This window comes from Aethalodelphis obliquidens, unplaced genomic scaffold, assembly GCF_003676395.1.
Source record: "Aethalodelphis obliquidens isolate GAN/ISIS:26980383/991018 unplaced genomic scaffold, ASM367639v1 scaffold1, whole genome shotgun sequence".
Taxonomy (NCBI): domain Eukaryota; kingdom Metazoa; phylum Chordata; class Mammalia; order Artiodactyla; family Delphinidae; genus Aethalodelphis; species Aethalodelphis obliquidens.
The window spans coordinates 48,805,193-48,827,583 of record NW_020837945.1 but is presented as its reverse complement, the minus strand read 5'-3'; the positions used below and the strand labels follow the sequence as shown (position 1 = coordinate 48,827,583).

The 22,391-nt window shown below is 38.4% G+C and overlaps 1 protein-coding gene and 1 pseudogene across 19 annotated transcripts in view; one reads left to right on the top strand and one right to left on the bottom strand.

Moving 5' to 3' along the window:
- SENP7 (SUMO specific peptidase 7) overlaps positions 1 to 22,391 on the top strand; it is a 171,631-nt gene that overhangs the window by 49,372 nt on the left and 99,868 nt on the right. For all 19 annotated transcript variants that reach the window (XM_027103625.1, XM_027103634.1, XM_027103614.1 and 16 more), the window contains one exon: positions 21,936 to 22,033. In XM_027103625.1, coding sequence (XP_026959426.1) covers positions 21,936 to 22,033 — 98 coding nt within the window. The remainder of the gene's footprint in view (positions 1 to 21,935; positions 22,034 to 22,391) is intronic.
- LOC113619142 (60S ribosomal protein L23a pseudogene) lies at positions 9,801 to 10,250 on the bottom strand (annotated as a pseudogene).

The following is a 22,391-nucleotide window of genomic DNA, read 5'->3' as shown; positions in this document are numbered from 1 at the left end:
ACTCTTCGTTGCGGTGCGTGTGCTTCTCACTGCAGTGGCTTCTCGTTGCGGAGCACAGGCTCTAGGCATGTGGGCTTCAGTAGTTGTGGCATGAGGGCTCAGTAGTTGTGGTTTGTGGGCTCTAGAGCGCAGGCTCAGTAGTTGTTGCACATGGACTTAGTAGTTGCTCTGTGGCATGTGGGACCTTCCCGGACCAGGCTCGAACCCATGTCCCCTGCATTGGCAGTCATATTGTTAACCACTGTGCCACCAGGGAAGTCCCCAGAGAGCTCTTTAGGTATTAAGTCTCTATGTTATATAATCTGCCGTCTTCTCTTTCCTTAACTCCTTTTCATTTCAGCAGTCTCCTTTTCCTGCGAAGTAATGGCTTATTTTCTCCTATTTCTCTCTACCCACTGAGTGAAACAAGGCCTCCTCAGAGACATATTTTCTTCTCCTATGACCAGTTTCCCACTCTAGTTGCACGTGTTCCTTAGGATAGTGATACTTAACTTTTGGGAAATCTACATCGTGTTTGAGATTTGAAGTGGCAAATGTGTCAGCTTTACCTTGCTCCCATGTTGCTTTAGACTTAACGGTGTTTGTTAAGTGTGCTTCATAGTTTGTAGGGTTTGAGGCAGTACCAAAATCTTGCTTTGTTGTTTCTCCCACACGCTGTAGGTTTCAATGAAATAAAAAGGGATAAATACCACTCTCCATAATCTTCAGATTATGCTATCTTCAGCAGAATTTTAACTTGTTTATTTTTGATATTAACTGAGATACAATTATATAAAGCAGGCTGCACAGGTCTTAGGTGTATAATTGGATGAGCTTTGACTAATGTAACATATGCAACCAATATCTCAGTGAAATAGAGCATTGTCGTGAGCCTTGAAAGTTCCCTTATGCCCCTTACCATTGTATCTTTTCTTTGCCCGCTGTCCCTATTCCCACCCTGTTCCTGACAACCAATTTTCTGATTTCTATATCAGTAAGATAGTTTTGCCTATTCGTATAGTGTATACTCTTTTGTGTTTGCTTAGTTTTCTTTTGCTTAGTAAAACGTTGTTGAAACTCATTCCTGTTTTCTGTCTATCAGCAGTTGCTGTGAGCGGGGGGGGGGTACTCATTGTTGTGGTGCGTGGGCTTTTCATCATGGTGGCTTCTCTTGTTGGAGACTCTAGGCACGCGGGCTTCAGTAGTTGTGGCATGTGGGCTCAGTAATTGTGGCTTGTGGGCTCTAGAGTGCAGGCTCAGTAGTTGTGGTGCCCGGACCAGGCTCGAACCCATGACCCCTGCATTGGCAGGAAGATTCTTAACCACTGTGCCACCAGGAAAGCCCAGTTTGTTTCTTTTTACTGCTAAGTAATATTCTGTTATATGAGTATAACACAATTTATTAATCTAATTCTTCTGTTGATGGACTTTTGGGATTGTTTTTAATTGGTTTTAATTTGCTTTGCCCTGGTGACTAATGGTGTTAAAATATTTTCATATGTTGATTAGCTGTTGTATGTTTTCTTTTTTTGTGAAGTGTCTGTTCAAATTTTTTGCCCTTTTAAAAATATATTTTATTGGCAATTAATTTACATATAATTAAATTAATCCATTTTAAGTGTTCTCTGAATTTTGACAAAGGTATACATTTTTGCAGCCACCACCATTATAAAGGTGTGTGTGTGTGTGTGTGTGTGTGTGTATTTGTATTTATTTATCATTTTTTTTCTTGGTGTACAGTCCTATGAGTTACAAGATCTGTATAGACTCATATGACTATCATCACAGTGAAGATACCATACAGTTCTATCACTCCAAAAAATTCCCTGGTGCTGTCCCCTTTGTAGTTACTCCCTATCCCCATCTCTAACCCATGGTAACATTGTTGTTTTCTCTACCTGTAGTTCTGTATTTTCCAGAATGTCACATGAATGCAATCATGGAGTATGTAATTTTTTAATGTTTTGAGAGTGGCTTTTTCATGTAGTATAATGCCATTGAGATTCATTGATGTTGTATATATCAATAGTTTGTTTAACCATTCCCACATTAACCACTGAAGGACATATGGGTTGTTTCCAGTTTTTGGCAGTTAGGAATAAAGATGCTATACATATTTGTATACCGGTCTTTTTTGTGAGCAGAAGTTTTAAAATTTCTCTAGGGAAAATACCTAGGAGTGGGATTCCTGAATCATATGTAAGTGTATGTTTAACTGCCAAACTGATTTCCAGAATACCATTTTACATTCCCACCAGCAATGTATGGGACTTCTGGATGCTCTGTAACTTTACCAATACTTGGTGCTGTCAGTTTGCTTATTTTTTAAAATAATAGACTTTTTTAGAGTTGTTTCAGGTTTACCAAAAAATTGAAGGGATAGTACAAACAGTACCCATATATTCATTCTGCCCTTCCCTATGCTCACACACAGTTTCCTTATTATTAACATCTTGCATTAATGTGGTACATTTGTTACAATTGGTGAGCCAAAAACTGATACATTTTTTTAATATTGAGATGTAATTGACATGTAACACTGTATTAATTTTAGGTGTACAACATGATGATATTTATTTATTTATTTATTTATTTATTTATTTATTTTGGGGATCAAGCCATTTTATCTAGGGGCTTTGGAGGAAGGTTGAAAGGCTGGGAGGACAGTGAGATCTGATGTCCTTCTCCCAGCCGGGAGCTCCCTAGCTTCACCATCTCTGAAAGCCATAATGATTGATACATATTTAAATTGCAAAATTATTGCCACAGTAAGTTTAGTTAACATACATTACCATACATAGTTACAGTTTTTTTTTCTTATGATGAGACTTTTAAGATCTACTCTCTTAGCAGGTTTCAAATGTATAGTATAGTTTTGTTAACTAATTCGCCATGCTGTACATTATGTCCCCAGGACTTATAACTGGAAATTTGTACCTTTTGGCCACCTTCATTCATTTCCTCCAGCTCTCAACCCCTGCCTCTGGCAACCACAAATCTGTTCTCTGTATCAATGCATTAAGATTCAAAAAAAATTCCACATGTAAGTGAGATCGTACAGTATTTGTTTTTCTCTGTTTGACTTATTTCACGTAGTATAATGCCCTGACAGTCTACCCATGTTATTGCTAATGGCAAGATTTCCTTCTTTTTTTATGGTTGAATAACATTCCATTAAAGTGTGTGTGTGTGTATATATGTGTGTGTATATATATATGTACACATACCACATTTTGTTTATCCATTCATCCATTGATGGACACTTAGATTGTTTACACATCCTGGCTATTGTAAATAATATTGCAGTGAACATGGAGTTGTCAATAATTTTTTTTTCAGGTAGTGATTTTGTTTTCTAAGGAAAAATACCCAGAAGTGGAAATGGAATTGCTGAATCATGTGGTTTTTAAAAATTTTTTTGAGGAACCTCCATAGTATTTTCCATAGTGTCTCTACCAGTTTACATTCCTGCAAGCAGTGCACAAGGGTTCCATTTTCTCCTCATCCTTTTTTTTCTTTTTAAATATTTATTTATTTGGCTGTGTCAGGTCTTAGTTGTGGCACGCGGGATCTTCTATTGCAGCACATGGGCTTCTCTATAGTTGTGGCACTTGGGCTCTAGAGCACGCGGGCTCAGTAGTTGTAGCACGTGGGCTCTCTTGTGGCACACGGGCTCCAGAACCTGCGTGCTCATTAGTTGCGGTGCACAGGCTTAGCTGTCCTGCAGCATGTAAGATCTTAGCTCCCTGACCAGGGATTGAACCTGCGTCCCCTGCATTGGAAGGTGGATTCTTTTTTTTAAATAAATTTATAAATTTATATATTTATTTATTTATGGCTGCGTTGGGTCTTCATTGCTGCATGCGGGCTTTTTTCTCTAGTTGCGGCTAGCGGGGGCTACTCATTGTTGCAGTGGGCAAGTTTCTCATTGTGGTGGCTTCTATTGTTGTGGAGCATGGGCTCTAGGCACCCGGGCTGCAGTAGTTGTGGCTCATGGGCTCTAGAGTGCAGAGTCAGTAGTTGTGGCGCACGGGCTTAGTTGCTCTGCGGCATGTGGGATCTTCCTGGACCAGTGATTGAATCCGTGTCCCCTGCATTAGCAGGCGGATTCTTAACCACTGCGCAACCAGGGAAGTCCCAGAAGGTGGATTCTTAACCACTGGACCACCAGGGAAGTCCCTCTCCTCATCCTTGCATCCTCTTTTTGTCTTGTCTTTTTGATAATGGCCATTCTACCAGGTGTGAGGAGGTAGTTCATTGTGGTTTTGATTTGCATTTCCATGGTGTTTAGTGATGTTGAGCCCCTTTTCATGTACCTGTTGGCCATATGTATGTCTTCTTTGGAAAAATTTCTATTCAGATCTGTCGATTTTTAAATTAGATCTTTTGTTTTTGCTATTGAGTTGTATGAGTTCTTTATATATTTTGGATGTTAGCCTTCTATCAGTTATATGTTTCAGAAATAATTTCTCCAATTCTGTAGATTGGTTTTTCATATTGTTGATGGTTTCCTTTGCTGTGCAGACATTTTTAGGTTGATGTAGTCTCACTTGTTTATTTTGTTTTTATTGCCTTTGCCTAGGTGTCAAATCCAAAAAATCATTGTTAAGACACTGATATCAAGGAACTTACCCTTTATGTTATCTTTTAGGAGTTCTATAGTTTCAGGTTTTATGTTCAAGTCAGTCAGTTCATTTTGAATTGATTTTTGTGTATGGTGTAAGATAGTCATCCTGTTTCATTCTTTTGCATATGGTTGTTCAGTTTTCCCAGCATAATTTATTGAAGAGACTGTCTTTTCCCAACTGTATATTCTAGTGTTATTTATCATAAATTAATTGACCATATATGTGTAGATTTATTTCTGGGCTCTCTAGTCTGTTCAGTTGATCTATTTTTGTGTTTTTATGGCAGTACCATACTGTTTTGATTACTATAGCCTTGTAATGTAGTTTGAAATCAGGACGTGTGGTGTCTTCAGCTTTGTTCTTCTTAAGATTGCTTTGGCTATTCAGGGTCTTTTGTGGTTCCAAACAAATTTTAAGATTTTTTTTTCTATTTCTGTGAAAAATACTGTTGGAATGTTGATAGGGATTGCATGAATCTGTAAGTTGCTTTGGGTAGTACGGCCATTTTATCATTATTAATTCTTCCTGTCCATGAGTATGGCATATGTTGCCAATTATTTGTATCTCTTCAATTTCTTTCATCAGTGTCTTACAGTTTTCAGTGTATGGGTTGTTTATTCCTAGATATTTTATTCTTTTTACTGCAGTTGTAAATGGGACTGTTTTCTTAATTTCTCTTTCAGGTAGTTTATTGTAAGTGTGTAGAAATGCAATTGGTTTTTTGTATGTTGATTTTGTATCCTGCAACTGTACTGAATTCGTTGATTAGTTGTAACAGTTTTTTTGGTGTGATCTTTAGGGTTTTCTATGTATGATATCTTGTCATCTGCAAATAGAGACAGTTTTACTTTTTTTCGAATTTGGATACTTTTTATTTATTTTTCTTGCCTAATTGCTCTGGCTAGGACTTCTTGTACTCTGTTGAATAAAAGTGGTGAGTGTGGCCATCTTTGTTTTGTTCCTGATCTTAGAGGAAAAGCTTTCAGCTTTTTACTCTTGAGTATGACATGAGATGTGGGCCTGTTATACGTGTCCTGTCATACATAATTGAGGTACATTCCCTCTATACCTGCCTTGTTGAGAGTTTTTATGGTGAATGGATGTTGAATTTTGCCAAATGCTTTTTCTGTGTCTATTGATATGATGATATGATTTCATCATTCATTTGATGAATGTGATGTATCACATAAATTGATTTGTGGATGTTGAAGCATTTTTGCATACCTGGAATAAATCTGACTTGTTCATGATGTGTGAACCTTTTAATGTATTGTTGAATTTAGTTTGCTAATATTTTGTTGAGGATTTTTGCATCTGTGTTCATCAAGGATATTGGTTTTGGTATTAGGGTAATGATGGCCTCATAAAATGAGTTCGGGAGTGTTTCCTCCTCCTCTGTTTTTTGGAAGAGTTTGAGAAGGATTAGTAATAATTCTTCTCTAAATGTTTGGTAGGCTTCACCAGGGACTCCATCTGGTCCTGGACTTTTGTTTGTTGGGAGGTTTTTGATTACTGATTCAGTCTTGTTACTAGTAATTGTTCTGTTCATATTTTCTCTTTCTTCATGATTCAGTCTTAGTAGGTTATGTTTCTAGAAATTTATTCATTTCTTATAGGTTGTCCAGTTTGTTGGCATATAATTCATAGTAGTCTCTTATGATCTTTTATAGTTCTGTGATCAGTAGTAATATCTCCTCTCTAATTTTTGATGTTTTTGTTTTGTGAGTTCTCTCTCCTTTTTGCTTGTTGTGCCTAGCTAAAGGCCATTTTTGGGTTATCTTTTCAAAAAACAGCTTAGTTTCATTGATCTTTCCTATTATCTCTTCACTCTCTAGTCACTTATTTCCACTCTGATTTATACTTTCATATGTTTTCTTGTAACTAATTAGTTCCTTTTTTGGTTTAAGGAAAACCCTTCAACATTTCATGTGTGGCAGGTCTAGTGGTGCTTCTCTGGAACTTTACCTTTTGCTTGTCTGGAGCTCTTTATCTCTCCTTCAGTCCTGGAGGACAACTTTGCTGGGTAGAGTGTCCTTGGTTGGCAGTTTTTTCTTCTTTCAGCACTTTGAATATATTGAGACACTCCCTTCTGGCCTGTAAAGTTTCTGCTGAAAAATCTGCTGATAGTCTTATGGGGGTTCCCTTGTATATAAGAAGTTGTTTTTTCTCTTGTTACTTTTTAGATTGTCTCCTCGTCTTTAACGTTTTACAATTTAATTATAATGTGCCTTGGTGTGGCTCTCTATAGATGCATCTAGTTTGGAACTTTCTGGGCTTCCTGACTGTGGATGTTGGTTTCCTTCCGCAGGTTAGGGAAATTTTCAACCAGTATTTCTTTTCCTTTTTTTCTTTTTTTTTTTAAAGAGTTTTATTAGCAACTAATCAAGATGCTTTTTTTTGCGGTATGCGGGCCTCTCCCATTGCGGAGCACAGGCTTCGGATGCGCGGGCTCAGCGACCGTGGCTCACGGGCCTAGCCGCTCCGTGGCATGTGGGATCTTCCCGGACCGGGGCACGAACCCGTGTTCCCTGCATCGGCAGGCGGACTCTCAACCACTGCGCCACCAGGGAAGCCCTCAACCAGTATTTCTTTAAATAAGTTTTCTACCCTCCCTTCTCTTTTTGGTACTCCTATTATGTGAATATTGTTCTCCTTTATGTTGTCTTATAAGTCCCTTAGTATATGCTCACTCTTTTTATTCTTTTTTTGATCCTTTGATTGGATGAATTCTACTGCCCTGTCTTTGAGTTCACTGATCCTTTCTTTCACGTCATCTAGTTTACTGTTGATCTTTCTATTGAATTTTTCAGTTCAATTATTAATATTCTTCAGTTATGTGATTTGGTACTTTCTTATATTTTCTTTCTTTTTGTTGAAATTTTCATTTTGTTTATGCATTGGTCTTTTGACTTTGGTGAGCATCTTTATGACTAATTTTTTGAACTATTTATCAGGTAGATCACTTATTTCCAGTCAGTAAGGTGTTTTTTTCTGAGGTTTTATCTTGTTCTTTCATTTGTAATGTATTTTTCTGCTTTATTTTCCTTCATTCTCTGGTTAGTTTCCATGTATTAGATAAAACAGCCACCTCTCTCAGTCTTGAAAGACTGATCTTATATAGGACCTGAACCTTATCCTTTAATCCTGTCCTAACTCTCGGTTGTTTCTTAGACCTCTGTGATTGTCCAAGCAGTCTTCTTTGTTTATAGTGGCTTCCAGTAGTTGAGTGTGACAAGACCTGTCCGTATCCCAAGGGGGAGGATCTTAGCACCTAGATGCAGGCTGATTGGAAGCCAGGTCCCCAGGCAGCAGCTTTTAAAGTACACAGCTAGGGACTTCCCTGGTGGCGCAGTAGTTAAGAATCCGCCTGCCAATGCAGGGGACACAGGTTCGAGCCCTGGTCCAGGAGGATCCCACATGCCATGGAGCAACTAGGCCTGTGCACCACAACTCCTGAGCCTGCACTCTAGAGCCCGCGAGCCACAACTACTGAGCCCATGCTCCGCAACAAAGAGAAGCCACTGCAGTGAGAAGCCCATGCACTGCAACAAGGAGAAGCCCCTGCTCGCTGCAACTAGAGAAAAAAGCCCGTGTGCAGCAACAAAGACCCAATGCAGCCAAAAAAAAAAAAAAATGTACACAGCTATACCTCTTTCAGAGTAGGACTGGCAGACAGGTGTTTCTGTTTGTTTGCTCTGTGCTGTAACCTGGGGGGATAGCTGGTTAAAAACTGTTCTGCTCTTAGGTTTAGTCCTGTGGGACCTACGAGCATATGCCCCGTTGGCCACCAGAGCCAGGTGATTAAGGGATATCCCCTAGGCAGCAGCTGCAAAAAGTGGTGTGCAGTCTTGTGCATAAGCTCCTTTTTGGGAGATAAGGGCAACCTGGAGGTAGAGGGAGAGCTCAGAGATGGTGCCTACCTGCCTCTGTGGTCTCTGGAGAGTGTTGCAGTTGGACCTGGGGTGTGTATTAAATTAGAAGCTTGCCCTTCATACTGCAGATTTTGCGATAAACAAATAGGCCTCTTTTATAGAAAGACTGGGTGCATTTTAGTCTGCTGCCTCTATTCTGGGTCCTGGAGGGTTAGCCATGGTGAGTCCATGTGAGCCTTTTAAGAACTGTGTCTTAGTATGCCAAAGCCTTATGGGTCTTATATTTAGATGCAAGTTCTGTTGCCTTTTAAAGCTAAATGTTTTGGGGGCCTATCTCCTTGGTGATAATCTTAAAAGTTGGGGTGCTAAATGTGGGGTGCAAACCCATTGCTCCTTAGGAAAAAGCTGGGAGTTGTGAGTTCCTTTCTGGCTGTGTTCTGATCTGCTGGGGATGGTGTTTATGGAGAGATTATGTCTCAGCCTCTCCTACCAGTTTTTTTTTTTTTCCACTTTTGCGGTACGCGGGCCTCTCACTGCCGTGGCCTCTCCCGTCGCGGAGCACAGGCTCCAGACGCGCAGTTTCAGCGGCCATGGCTCACGGGCCTAGCCGCTCCGCGGCATGTGGGATCCTCCTGGACCAGGGCACGAACCCGTGTCCCCTGCATCGGCAGGCAGACTCTCAACCACTGCACAACCAGGGAAGCCCTCTCCTACCAGTTTTGATGTGGGTTTTTTCTCATTTGTGTGATAAGAGTTGCTCAGCTAGTTTCTGGATTTCTTTCAGAGAGAGTTATTCTGTATGTAGCTGTAGATTTGGTGTGTCCATGGGAGGAAGTGAATTCAGGACACTACCTACATCATCATTGTGAACTGGAACACCTCTGTTATATTATTGACTGAAGTCCGTAGTTTATATTAGGGTTCACTTTTTGTATAGTATATTCTATGTGTTTTGAGAATATGATGACATGTATCCACTATTACAGTGTAATTCAGAATAATTTCACTGTTCTAAAAATTTCTTGGGCTTCCCTGGTGGCGCAGTGGTTGAGAGTCCGCCTGCCGATGCAGGGGACACGGGTTCGTGCCCCAGTCCGGGAAGATCCCACATGCCGCGGAGTGGCTGGGCCCGTGAGCCATGGCTGCTGAGCCTGCGCGTCCGGAGCCTGTGCTCTGCAACGGGAGAGGCCACAACAGTGAGAGGCCTGCGTACTGCAAAAAAAAAAAAATTTCTTGTGCTCCACTGATCTTTTAATATCTCTATAGTTTTTTTATTTACAGTGAAAACTTTTATATTTTGAATTAGCTAGCTGGACTCAGTTTAGACGATCCCAATTCTGTTGGCTACTCCAATGCATCATAGTCAGGAGCCAGTAGAACATATGCCTTCTTCTTTCCATCAGGCCATGTCAATGTCAGAGCTTCTTCACAGCCTGTTTAATTTGGTGTTTGTTGGCCTTGCCATCCACAGTGAACACCAGTGTGTTGTTGTTTTCTGTTTTCTTTATGGCTGACTTGGTGGTGAGGGAGGACTTGATGATGGCATAGTGGTCAAACTTGTTTCTTCTAGGGGTGCTCTTCTGAGGACATTTGTGTTGCCTCTTGAGCTGCAGTGTTTTGGGCCGTTGGAAGGTGGGTGACATCCAGATCTTCTTTTTTTGTGGCTGTGGATGCCTTTCAACAATACTTTCTTGGCCTTCAAAGCTTTTGCTTTTGCTTTTGCTTTTGCTTTGGGAGGTGCAGGAGCTTCTTTCTTTGCCTTTGGCGCCATCTGCGTGAAAAGCTCCATAGTTTTAAAAATTTATTTATTTATTTATTTTTGGCTGTGTTGGGTCTTCCTTGCTGCGCTCGGGCTTTCTTTTAGCTGCGGCGAGTGGGGGCTACTCTTCATTGTGGTGCACGGGCTTCTCATTGTGGTGGCTTCTCTTGTGAGTATGGGCTCTAGGTGCACGGGCTTCAGTAGTTGTGGCTCACAGGCTCAGTAGTTGTGGCTCATGGGCTGTAGAGCACAGGCTCAGTAGTTGTGGCGCATGGGCTTAGTTGCTCTGCGGCACGTGGGATCTTCCCGGACCCAGGCTCGAACCTGTGTCCCCTGCATTGGCAGGTGGATTCTTAATGACTGTGCCATCAGGGAAGTCCCCATATATATTTTTTTAAATCATATTGTCATATTCTTGGAATCATACAGCCTTTTCAGATTGGCTTCTTTCACTTAGCTGTATGCTTTTATGTTTATCAAAGTGTCTTTTTGTGGCTTGATAGCTCGGCTTTAAAAAAAATTTTTTTTTTTTTAGAAAGACTATTTTTTAGAGTAACTTTAGGTTCATAACAAAATTGAGCAGAAAATACAGACAGGTCCCATATATCCCCTGCCCCTACACATGCACAGACTCCCCCAATGTCATTTGTGTTTATTGCTGAATGATACTCCATTATGTGGGTGTACCACAGTTTCTTTATCATCTATTGAAAGACATCTTGGTTACTTTAAAGTTTTCGCAATTATGAATAAAGCTGCCCTAAACATTAATGTGCAGATTTTTGTGTGGACAGAAGTTTCCAGCTTATTTGGGTAAATACTAAGGAGTGTAGTTGCTAGATTGTTTGTTAAGAGTATGTTTAGTTTTGTTAGAAATTGCCAAAGCGTCTTCCAAAATGGTTGTACCATTTTGCATTTCCACCAGCAACTAATGAGATTTCCTGTTATTCCACATCCTGGCCAACATTTGGGGTAGTCAGTGTTTTGGGTTTTAGCCATTCTAATAGGTATGTAGTAGTATCTCTTTGTTTTACCTTGTAATTCCCTGATGACATGTTTTGGTGAGCTTCTTTTCATATGCATATTTGTCATCTGTGTATCTTCTTTGATGAAGTGTGTGTTCCCATTTTTGGCTCATTTTTTCTTTTTGGCTGTGCTGCATGGCTTGTGGGATCTTAGTTCCCCAACCAGGGATTGAACCCGGGCCCACAGCGGTGAAAGCATCGAGTCCTAACCAGTGGATCACCAGGGAATTCCCTCATTTTTTAAATTGTTTGTTTTCTTGTTTTTTAGTTTTAAGCGTTATTGTATGTTTTGGGTACCAGTCCTTTATCACATATGTGTTTTGCAAAGAGTTTTTTCTAGTCTGTATCTTAACTTTTCATTCTTTTAACAGTATCTTTCACAGAGCAGTTTTAATTTTAATGAAGCCCAAATTTCAATTTTTCCTTCATGGATTGTGCTTTAGGTATTATATCTAAGGAGTAATTGTTCAACTGAAGGTCATCTAGATTATCTCTTATGTTATCTTTTAGGGATTTTATAGTTTTGCAATTTACATTTAGATCTGTGATCCATTTTCAGTTAATTTTTGTGAAAGGTATAAGATTTGTGTCTCTGTTTATTTCTTCATACACGAGTGGCCAGTTCTTTTAGTGTCATTTGTTGAAGATTAGCCTTTCTCCGTTGAATTGCCATTGTTCCTTTGTTAGAAATTAATTGATTACATTGTGTGGATCCTTTTCTCAGCTGTCTATTCTGTTCTGTTGATCTATTTGTCTGTTTTTTTGTCCATACCATGCTGTCTTGGTTACTGTAGCTTTATAGTAAGTCTTTAAGGTGGGAGTATCAGTTCTCTGAACTTGTTCTTTAATATTGTATTGGCTATTCTGGGTCTTTCATCTTTCTATTTAAAATTTCAAATCAGTCTGTCGAAATCCACAAAATAACTTGCTGTGATACTGATTGGAATTGTGGTGATTCTGTAGATCAAGTTGGGAAGAACTGACATCTTGACAGTATTGAGTCTTCCTGTTCATGTTCATGGAATATCTATTTATTTAGATCTTTGATATCTTTCATTGGAGTTTTATAGTTCTTTTCATATAGATTTTACACATTTTTAAAGATTTGTACATAAGTATTTAATTTTTTCAGTGCTAATGTAAGTGGTATTGCGTTTTTAATTTCAAATTCTAATAGTTCTTTACCTTCATGTAAGAAAGCAATTAATTTTTGTATATTCATCTTATCCTGCACTGTTGCTATAATTGCTTATTAGTTCAAGGAAGTTTTTTCTTTTTTCTTTTTTTTCAAATTCATCTCTGGGATTTCCTACATAGACAATTATGTCATCTCAAATAAAGGTTTTATTTTTTCCTTCCCAATCTGTATCCCTTTTATTTCCTTTTCTTGTCTCATTGCATTATCTAGGACTTCCTGTATGAGGTTGAATAGGAGTGATGAGAGGGAGCATTCTTGCTTGTTCTCAATCTTAGCGTCAAAGCATATGGTTTCTCGCCATTAAGTATGATGTTGGCTGTAGGTTTGTTGTAGATATTCTTAATCAAATTAAAAATACTCCCCTCTATTCCTAGTTTTCTGAGAGTTAAAAAAAATCATAAATGGCTTTTGGGTTTTGTCAGATGCTTTTTCCACATCTATTGATATGACCATTTCATATTTCTTCTTTGGCTTGTTGACATTAATGGATTTTTCAAATGCCTAACCATCATTGCTTATTTGAAATAAGTCTCACTTGTTTATGATATATGATTCTTTTTATACTTTGTTGGATTTGATTCTGTTGAGAATATTTGCACCTATGTTCATAAGAGATATTGTGTAGTTTTCTTTTTTTGTAATGTATTTTTCTGGTTTTGGTATTAAGGCTGGCCTCGGGACTTCCCTGGTGGTCTGGTGGTTAAGAATCTACCTTCCAGTGCAGGGGATGTGGTTTTGATCCCTGGTCAGGGAACTAGATCCTGCATGCCGTGGGGCAAGTAAGCCCGTGCGCTGCAACTACTGAGCCCGTGCGCTCTAGAGCCAGTGTGCCACAACTAGAGAGCCCACGCACCACAACTACTGAGCCTGCACACTCTGGAGCCCAAGCGCCACAACTAGAGAGAAGCCTGCGTGCCATAACGAAGAACCCGTGCGCTGCAACCAAGGATTCCACGTGCCAACAACAAAGATCCTGCATGCTGCAACTAAGACCTGATGCAGCCAAATAAATAAATAAATAAACAAAAGGAAAAATAGAAAGGCTGGCCTCATAAGATGAGTTTGGAAGTGTTCCTCTACTTCTATTTTGTGAAAGAAATTATAGAGAATTTGTATAATTGATTCCTTAAATGTTTGGTAGAATTCACTGATGAACCAGACTGGGCCTAGTCCTTTCTGTTTTGGAAGGTATTAAATATTGATTCAATTGATTCAATATCTTTAATGGATATGGGCCTATTCAGATTACATAAGTTTTGATCAATTGTATCTTTCAAGGTATTCGTCCATTTTCATCTAAGTTTTCACATTTGTGGGCATTGAGTTGTTCATAGCATTTCTGTATTATTTCTATATAATGTCCATTGGACCAGTACTGATTGCCCCTCTTTCATTTTTGATATTAGTAATCTGTCTCTTCTGTTTTTTTTCTTAGTTAACCTGGGTAGAGGTTATCAATTTTATTGATTTTTTTCAAAGAACCAACCTTTGATTTGGTTGATTTTCTCTGTTGATTTCTTGTTTTCAATTTCATTAATTTTTTTTTCAATTTCATTGATTTCTGCTCTTTTATTTATTTATTTCTTTTCTTCTGCTTACTTTGCCCTTCTTTTTTTAATTTCCAAAGCTGGAAGTTTGCATTATTGATTTTAGAATTGTCTCCTTTTTTAATACATGCATTCAGTGCTATAAATTTCCCTCTAAGCATGTGCGCTTGAGAAGAATGTGTATTCTTCTGTTTTAGATGAAGTATTCTATAAATGTTAATTAGATTTAGTTGACTGATGGTGTTTTTCAGTTCAGTTATTTCATTACTGATTTCCTTACTGATTTTCTGCCTGCTGGATCTGTTTCTGATAGAGGGATGTTGAAGTAGATATGTCTATTTGTCCTTGTATCAATATTTCTATCAGTTTTTGCCTTATGTATTTTGGTGTTGGGCATATATACATTAAGGATTATTATGGTTTTTTGGCAAATTGACCCCTCTATCATTATGTAATATTCCTCTTTATCCCTGTATCCCCAAATTTGATACTGTTTTTTCCTCTGAAATCTCAGTCTGAAATTAATATAGCTACTCTGTCTTTTGATCTCTTAGAATGGTGTATCTTTCTTCATCCCTTTACTTTTAATCTGTTTGTGTCTTTATATTTAAAGTGAGTTTATTGTATACAATGTAGAGTAGGGTCTTTTTTCTTTTTTGAATCATAGATTGATTTGATTTTCAAATATTAAACCACTGTTCTGTCCTAGAATAAGCCCTAATTAGTCATGCTGTATTATTCTTTTTATATATTGCTGGTTTTGATCTGCTGATTTTTGTTGAGTATTTTTGTCTGTACTTATCAGGGATATTGGTCTTTAGTTTTCTTGTACTCTCATTATATTGGTTTGGTATCAGTATAATGTTTGCTTTATAGATTGAATTGGGAATTGTTTATTTCTAGTTAATGGAATAGGTTGTGTAGAATTCACTTTATTTTCTTCTTAAATGTTCATTTGAATGTCTGTGAAAACTCTAGGAAATCCCTGCTAGAATGAGAGCTTCAAAATTAGGTAACTAAATGATTTGATCCTGTAGGGTAGGGGGTTAGTGGAAGGGGAGGGTGGCAGATGTGTTTATAAAAGGGTAGCAGAAAGGATCTTTACGACACAACTGTTCTATATCTTGAGTTTGGTTGTAGTCACAGAGATGAGCACATGTGATAAAATCGCCTAGGACTAAATGCACGCATACAAACACACACACACAAGTATGTGCATGTAAAACAGGTGAAATCTTAATAAGGTCGTGGATTGTTTCAATGTCACTTTCCTGGTGATGATATTGCTGTGCAGTTGTGCAAGGCGTTACCATCAGGGAAAACTTGTTGAAGAGAATACAGGATTCCCCAGATAGCCTCTCTCCCCGCACCTCACCAATTTATCCAGCTGTTCAGTAGATGTTGGTTACCAAATAATTTCAGCTTATGTTTTCTGATAAGTGTTTTCACTGTTGACATTACATGTTGCTAATTTGGAAATTAGATGAAGAGTCAATAGAATTGAAATTCTGATATAAAAGTTAAATCCTGACCAATAATCTCAATTGGTTGGAAAGTCATCATCCATCTTTATTACAGTAGGCTGTGACATGGATAAGTAGTGGTAAGCAAAGCTGATATTTTCTTCAGGTTGCAGATTTGGTTCATTTTTAGTATGTAAGGAAGTACTCAGTTGAGACTGTGAACACTGCACCACTTAGAATGGGTATAGAGTTGATTTGTCCAAGAAAAATTTTAGTCAAGTTCCTATCGAACATTTGGTTTTAATTATCATAGTATTTTATTTTGATGCCCCTGCTAGAATGAGAGCTTCAAAATCAGGCAACTAAATGATTTGGTCTTGTCTCTAAGCAAAGTCTTTTATTCTTCTATAAGTTTTTTCATATTTAAATTACAACTGTTCATACTATTTCAGCCTTCCTATTTGTGATCAGATAGCTTTCAAAATATGTATATGAATAAATTCTCATTCATAATCAGATTGTGGGAGAATTCTTTGTTATCTGATTTTTTTTTCAGAGATAGCATGTATATAGGTTCATAGACTAAGTGAAAAATTGTATCTCTGAAAAATACAGATTATTATCCAGGCTGCAATTCTAATCCAACTTTGGAAAGAAAAAACATTCTAGTGTGATATTAAATATAAGAAACAATTTATCAAAGTCTAAGTGAATTTTTGTTTTCCTTTGATAATGTCTGTAGATACACTCCAGATTACCCTTGGCTGTGGTAGGATTGGAGATGGGCATTGAAACATCTTACTGTTATTTAGAGTTAATAAAAGTTTAATCAATTCCCCTCCTCTCCTATTAAAGATATCTTCATTTTGTCTCATTGTGTTTGTTTCATTTTTTGTAATAGTTTAAAACTTCTCATTCTTTTCCCCCCTCTTTGGTGGGAATTATGTTTCTTTTCTGTACAGAATATGAGACTCAAAGACTAGTACTCATCATTTTGCAAATATAGGTAAAACCTAATTACAACGTTATTAGTAGGGTAGAAAAAAATTTGGAAACAAAAAATGTGAAAGCTGCATTTACTGTGAGATTAGTGAAACAGTTGTGGAAAACTAGTTAACCAGTAGTTCTGAGAGTCTAGCTTGTGAGCTAAATTATTCCCAGTCCTGGTTGCAGTTTGATGTAAACAAATAATGTAATTCATTGTGAGAACTGTTATCAGTAATAGAGGTATGTAAAATAGTGTTAGAGCAGAGATACTGATTTACTTTTCTAGAGAGTGAGGAAGGCTTCATAGGTGGTGTTGATCTGGGACTTAATGGACAAGGAGAATTGGGGAGGGCAAAGCACATTCTAGTAAGAGGAAACATGTACAGAAAGATGTCAAAGGATCTGAATGGCATGCACTTTCAGGGAACTACATATAGTTTAGTGTTGTCGGAATAGAAGATTCATGGGAAGCAGAAGTGAGAAAGATAACTCAGTTCTTTTTTTTTTTTTTTTCTCCTTAGGTAGTGGAGAATACTTAGGAATTTAAGCAAGAGAATGACATCAGATTTGCATTTTTGAAAGATTTAACTTTCTTGACAGAGTGGCTGCTGGACTTGGGGGGAGAAGAGACCATTTGCAGGGAATCCCATTAGGAGAACATTGCAAGAGTCCAGGTCAGAAGTAAGAGGCAGAACTAAGACAGTGATACTGAAAACGGAGGAAAAATGTATTTTTAATCTAGTTATATTGATACATTTACATTTTGTAGTGAAATGGGGGTGACAATGTGTTTAAGTTGATATCTTGATAGGAAGGATTTCCGAGAATTTGTGTAATTTAGAATTACAGCATTGGAAGGAGCATAGGCTTTTATGTCAGGCAGACTTGGGTTAACTGGTGAAGTTTATTCTCTGAGCTTCACTTCCCACTTATAAAGTGATGAGTTTTATACCATGTAGGGCTGTGGTGATAATGAGATAATAATGCCTGGAGAATAAAAATGACAGTTTATTGAGGGCTATCATGGTTAAGACAGTGTTTTATTTTGTTTTTCATTACTTAAATTTTTTTTTTACTTTTAAAAATGTATTTCTAATTATGGTAAAACACACATAGCATAAAATTTATCATCTTAACCATTTTTAATGGTACAGTTCACTGGCATTTAGTATATTCGCATTGTTGTGCAACCATCGCCACCGTCTATCTCCAGAATTCTTTACATCTTGCAAAACCACAACACTTTACCCATTAAACAATAACTCTCCATTTCCCCCTCTCCCATCCCCTGGCAACCAAAATTCTACTGTTTTCTATCTCTCTGAACTCTAGATACTTCCTATAACTTGAATCATAGAGTAATTGTCTTTTTGTTACTGGCTTATTTCACTTAACCTAATGTCATTGCGTTGGGAAAAACGCATCTTCCTCCCATGTTTCTTCTTTACTCTCATACTACTATCATTTTCACAACACTTCTCACACCAGATGTTTGTGGGTTTTCCCCCACCAAGCAATCCTCTGGGACATGAGCTGGGTGTCCTACAATTTATCTCAATTCCGACACTATCTACCTGGAGATGGTTTCAGATCTCACAGGTTGTGGGCTCAGTCCGAAGACTGCTCCCACCCCACTTCAGATGCCAGTCACAATTCCAGGTTGTCACCTGTGCTTCTGACCAGCTGGCTATAAATCTGAGATTCCCATGACTCTCTCCTCAGGTTTGATTAATTTATGCTAGAGCAGTTCACAGAACACAGAGAAACACTTATTTACGTTTACCAGTTTATTTAAGGACATGATAAAGGATACAGATGAACAGCCAAATGAATAGATACATAGGGCAAGGTCTGGTAGGGTCCTGAGTGCAGGAGCTTCTGTCCCTGTGGAGTTGGGGTGTGTCACCTTCCGGGTATATGGATGTGTTTAGCAACCTCAAAGCTCTTTGAACCTCATATAATATTTTTGAGATTGTAATGGAGATTTGCTCACATAGGCATGACCGATAATTAATTCTGTTTCCAGTCCTTCTCCCCTCTCTAGAGAATGGTGGGGCAAAGATAAGAATTCCAAGCTTGTAATATTGGCTTGGTCTTTCTGGTGACTAGCCCCTATCCAGGAGCCATCTAGGATCTCACCCAGAGTCGCTTCATTAATACAAAAGGCAAATCTATCACCCAGGAAATTGTGAGGGTTTTAGGAGCCCTGTGTCAGGGATTGGGGTTAAAAACCAGATATTATAGCAAAAGATGCTCCTATCACCAAGGGAATTACAAGGGTTTTAGGAGCTCTGTGTAGGAACTGGGGCCAGAGACCAATATAAATATTTTTTATAATCTCATAGTTGTCAAAGTTCATGACTAATTTTTTGAACTATTTATCAGGTAGATCACTTATTTCCAGTCAGTAAGGTGTTTTTTTCTGAGGTTTTATCTTGTTCTTTCATTTGTAATGTATTTTTCTGCTTTATTTTCCTTCATTCTCTGGTTAGTTTCCATGTATTAGCGTGTTGTAGCGTGTGTCAGAATTTCCTTACTTTTTAAGGCTGAGTAATATTTCATTGTATGTATATGACACATTTCATTATTATTGGTGTTATTATTGATGGGACACTTGAGTTGTTTCCACCTTGTAGCTATTGTGAAAAATGCTGCTATGAACATAGGTGTACAAATATCTCTTTGAGGAAGACAGTATGTTTTAGCTCTAGTTGATTTACATTGTTGTGTTAGTTTCAGGTGTACAGAAAAGTGATTCAGTTATACATATGTATACATATTCTTTTCCATTATGGTTTATTACAGGATATTGAATATAGTTGTCTGTGCTATACAGTAGGACCCTGTTGTTTATTTTATATGTATTAGTTTGTTTCTGCTAATCCCAAACTCCTAATTTATCCCTCCTCTACCCCCTTTCCTCTTTGGTAACCATAAGTTTGTTTTCTATATCTCTGAGTCTGTTTCTGTTTCATAAATAAGTTCATTTGTGTCATATTTTAGATTCCACATATAAATGATATCATATGGTATTTGTCTTTCTCTTTCTGACTTACTTCACTTAATATAATCTCTGGGTATATCCATGTTGCTGCAAATGGCATTATTCTTTTTCATGGCTGAGTAATAGTCCTCTCTCTCCCTCTCTCTCTCCCTCTCTCTCTCTCTCTCTATATATATATATATATATATATATACACACACACACACACACACACACACACACACACATATCTTCTTTATCCATTCATCTGTCAATAGACATTTAGGTTGCTTCCATGTCTTCTTGGCCATTGTAAATAGTGTTGCTGTGAACATTGGAGTGCATGTATGTTTTTGAATTACAGTTTTCTCTGGATATATGCCCAGGAGAGGGATTGCTAATCATATGGCAACTCTGTTTTTAGTTTTTTAAGGAACCTTCATAGTGTTATCCATAGTGGCCACACCAATTTACATTCCCACCAATAGTGTTAAGAGGGTTCCCTTTTCTCCACACCCTCTCCAGCATTTGTTATTTGTAGACTACTTAAAAAAAATAATTTATTTTTTTTTGGCTGTGTTGGGACTTCGTTGCTGCATGTGGGCTTTCTCTAGTTGCGGCGAGCGGGGCTGCTCTTTGTTGTGGTGCTTTTTGGCCATTTGTATGTCTTCTTTGGAGAAATGTCTATTTAGGAAGGAAGACAGTATTTTAAACTTATATAATCATCATATATCCTTGTGAGATAGTAACCATTATTATGTAAGGAAACTAACGCATAGAGAAGATAAGTAATTTATTTGCCCAGATTCACACTGTTTCTCTTTTTAAAAATAAATAAATTTATTTATTTATTTATTTATGGTTGCATTGGGTCTTCGTTGTTGCATGCGGGCTTTCTAGTTGCGGTGAGCTGGGGCTGCTCTTCATTGAGGTGTGCGAGCTTCTCATTGCGGTGGCTTCTCTTGTTGCGGAGCACAGGCTCTAGGCACGTGGGCTTCAGTATTTGTGGCTCACAGGCTCTACAGCACAGGCTCCGTAGTTGTGGTGCATGGGCTTAGTTGTTCTGCGGCATGTGGGCTCTTCCTGGACCAGGGCTCGAACCCGTGTCCCCTGCATTGGCAGGCGGATTCTTAACCACTGTGCCACCAGGGAAGTCCCCACACTGTTTATATATATATATATTTAAAAAAATTTTAATTTTGGCTGCATTGGGTCTCTGCTGCGTGCAGGCTTTGTCTAGCTGTGATGAGCGGGGGCTACTCTTTGTTGTGATGTGTGGGCTTCTCATTGCGGTGGCTTCTTTTATTGTGGAGCACAGGTTCTAGTTACATGGACTTTAGTAGTTGCAGCATGAGGGCTCAGTAGTTGGGGTGTGCAGGCTCTAGGACGTGTGGGCTTCAGTAGTTGTGTGTGTGGGCTCAGTAGTTGTGGCTCGCAGGCTCTAGAGTGCAGGCTCAGTAGTTGTGGCTCATGGGCTTAGTTGCTCCGTGGCATGTGGGATCTTCCCAGACCAGGTATTGAACCTGTGTTCCCTGCATTGGCAGGCGGATTCTTCCATTGCGCCACCAGGGAAGTCCTGTTTCTATATTAACTAAATCAACTTTAACTTTGTTTGTAGTTGGATTAAATCTAAACACTGTTAGTAAGATATCTGACTCTTCCCTAAACTTTTTCCATGCAGCAGTTCATAGGGAATCAGTTGTAATCCCTTCCAATTGTTTATAAATGCAGTTATTTCAGAATCACAGACTCTGTTTAACTTGGCATGTAATTATTTTTATTTCCTTTAAACACATTCACCATTTTTCGTAGTGATGTAAGCTTTTGAGTCTTAAAATGTCTATTTCCTGACTAAAATTACCTTTACATTTTTAAATGTCTTTTTTCTTTTTCTTTTCTTTTCTTTTTTTTTTTGCGGTACGCGGGCCTGTCTCACTGTTGTGGCCTTTCCCGTTGCGGAGCACAGGCTCTGGGCGCGCAGGCTCAGCGGCCATGGCTCATGGGCCCAGCCGCTCCGCGGCACGTGGGATCTTCCCGGACCGGGGCACAAACCCGTGTCCCCTGCATTGGCAGGCAGACTCTCAACCACTGCACCACCAGGGGAGCCCTCTTTTTCTTTTTTTAACGAATTAAGTCCAGACCCTTTATTTATTTATTTATCTATTTATTTATGTTTTGGCTGCGTGGCATGTGGGGTCTTAGTTCCCCAGCCAGGGATTGAACCTGCACTACTTGCAGTGGAATGTAGAGTCTTAACCACTGGACCGCCAGGGAAGTCCATAAATGTCTTTCTTCTGTAATTTATTGGACTTTTATATCCTCATTAGCAAAAGATGCCAGGTGTTTTGTAGATTGCAGTTTTCCCCCTCTGTGAACTGTTATGACTTTGGCTGTTTATCTTGAATTTCTAAATAAAAAGAAAATTTAAGTGCCTCTTAATTGTCATATTGCTATATTTATTATTGAAATTCCAAATTCCATTTTTTTTCCTTAGTGGAAAAGGAGCCTAAGAAATAAGGTCCTCTCTGTAGACCATAAAAGTAAAAAAGGTGTACGTGGGCGTCCTGTCACTTCTAAGACATCAGCAGAAAGGTAAGATATATGTATGTGTGTGATATAGGATGGGCTTATACTATGTATAGTGTGACCATGAATGATTCATTTAACCTTTTTGGTTCTCAAATTTGCACAACTTTTAAAATACAGTGATTGAGTTCAGTGACCTCTACTGTTCCTTCTAAGCTCTTTCTGTGATTCTAATTCATCTTAACTCCTTGTTTTTGTGTGTTTGTAACATCTTGAAAGCTTTAGCTAATAAAGCAAGAGTTACATATAGACTCGTTAAGATGCTGGATTCATCTTTTGTCCTCCATTTAGCAACTCTGGTCTTAAAGTCATAGTATTAATGAATAATGGATATGCTGGAATTAAATATCTATGGGATTCAAAT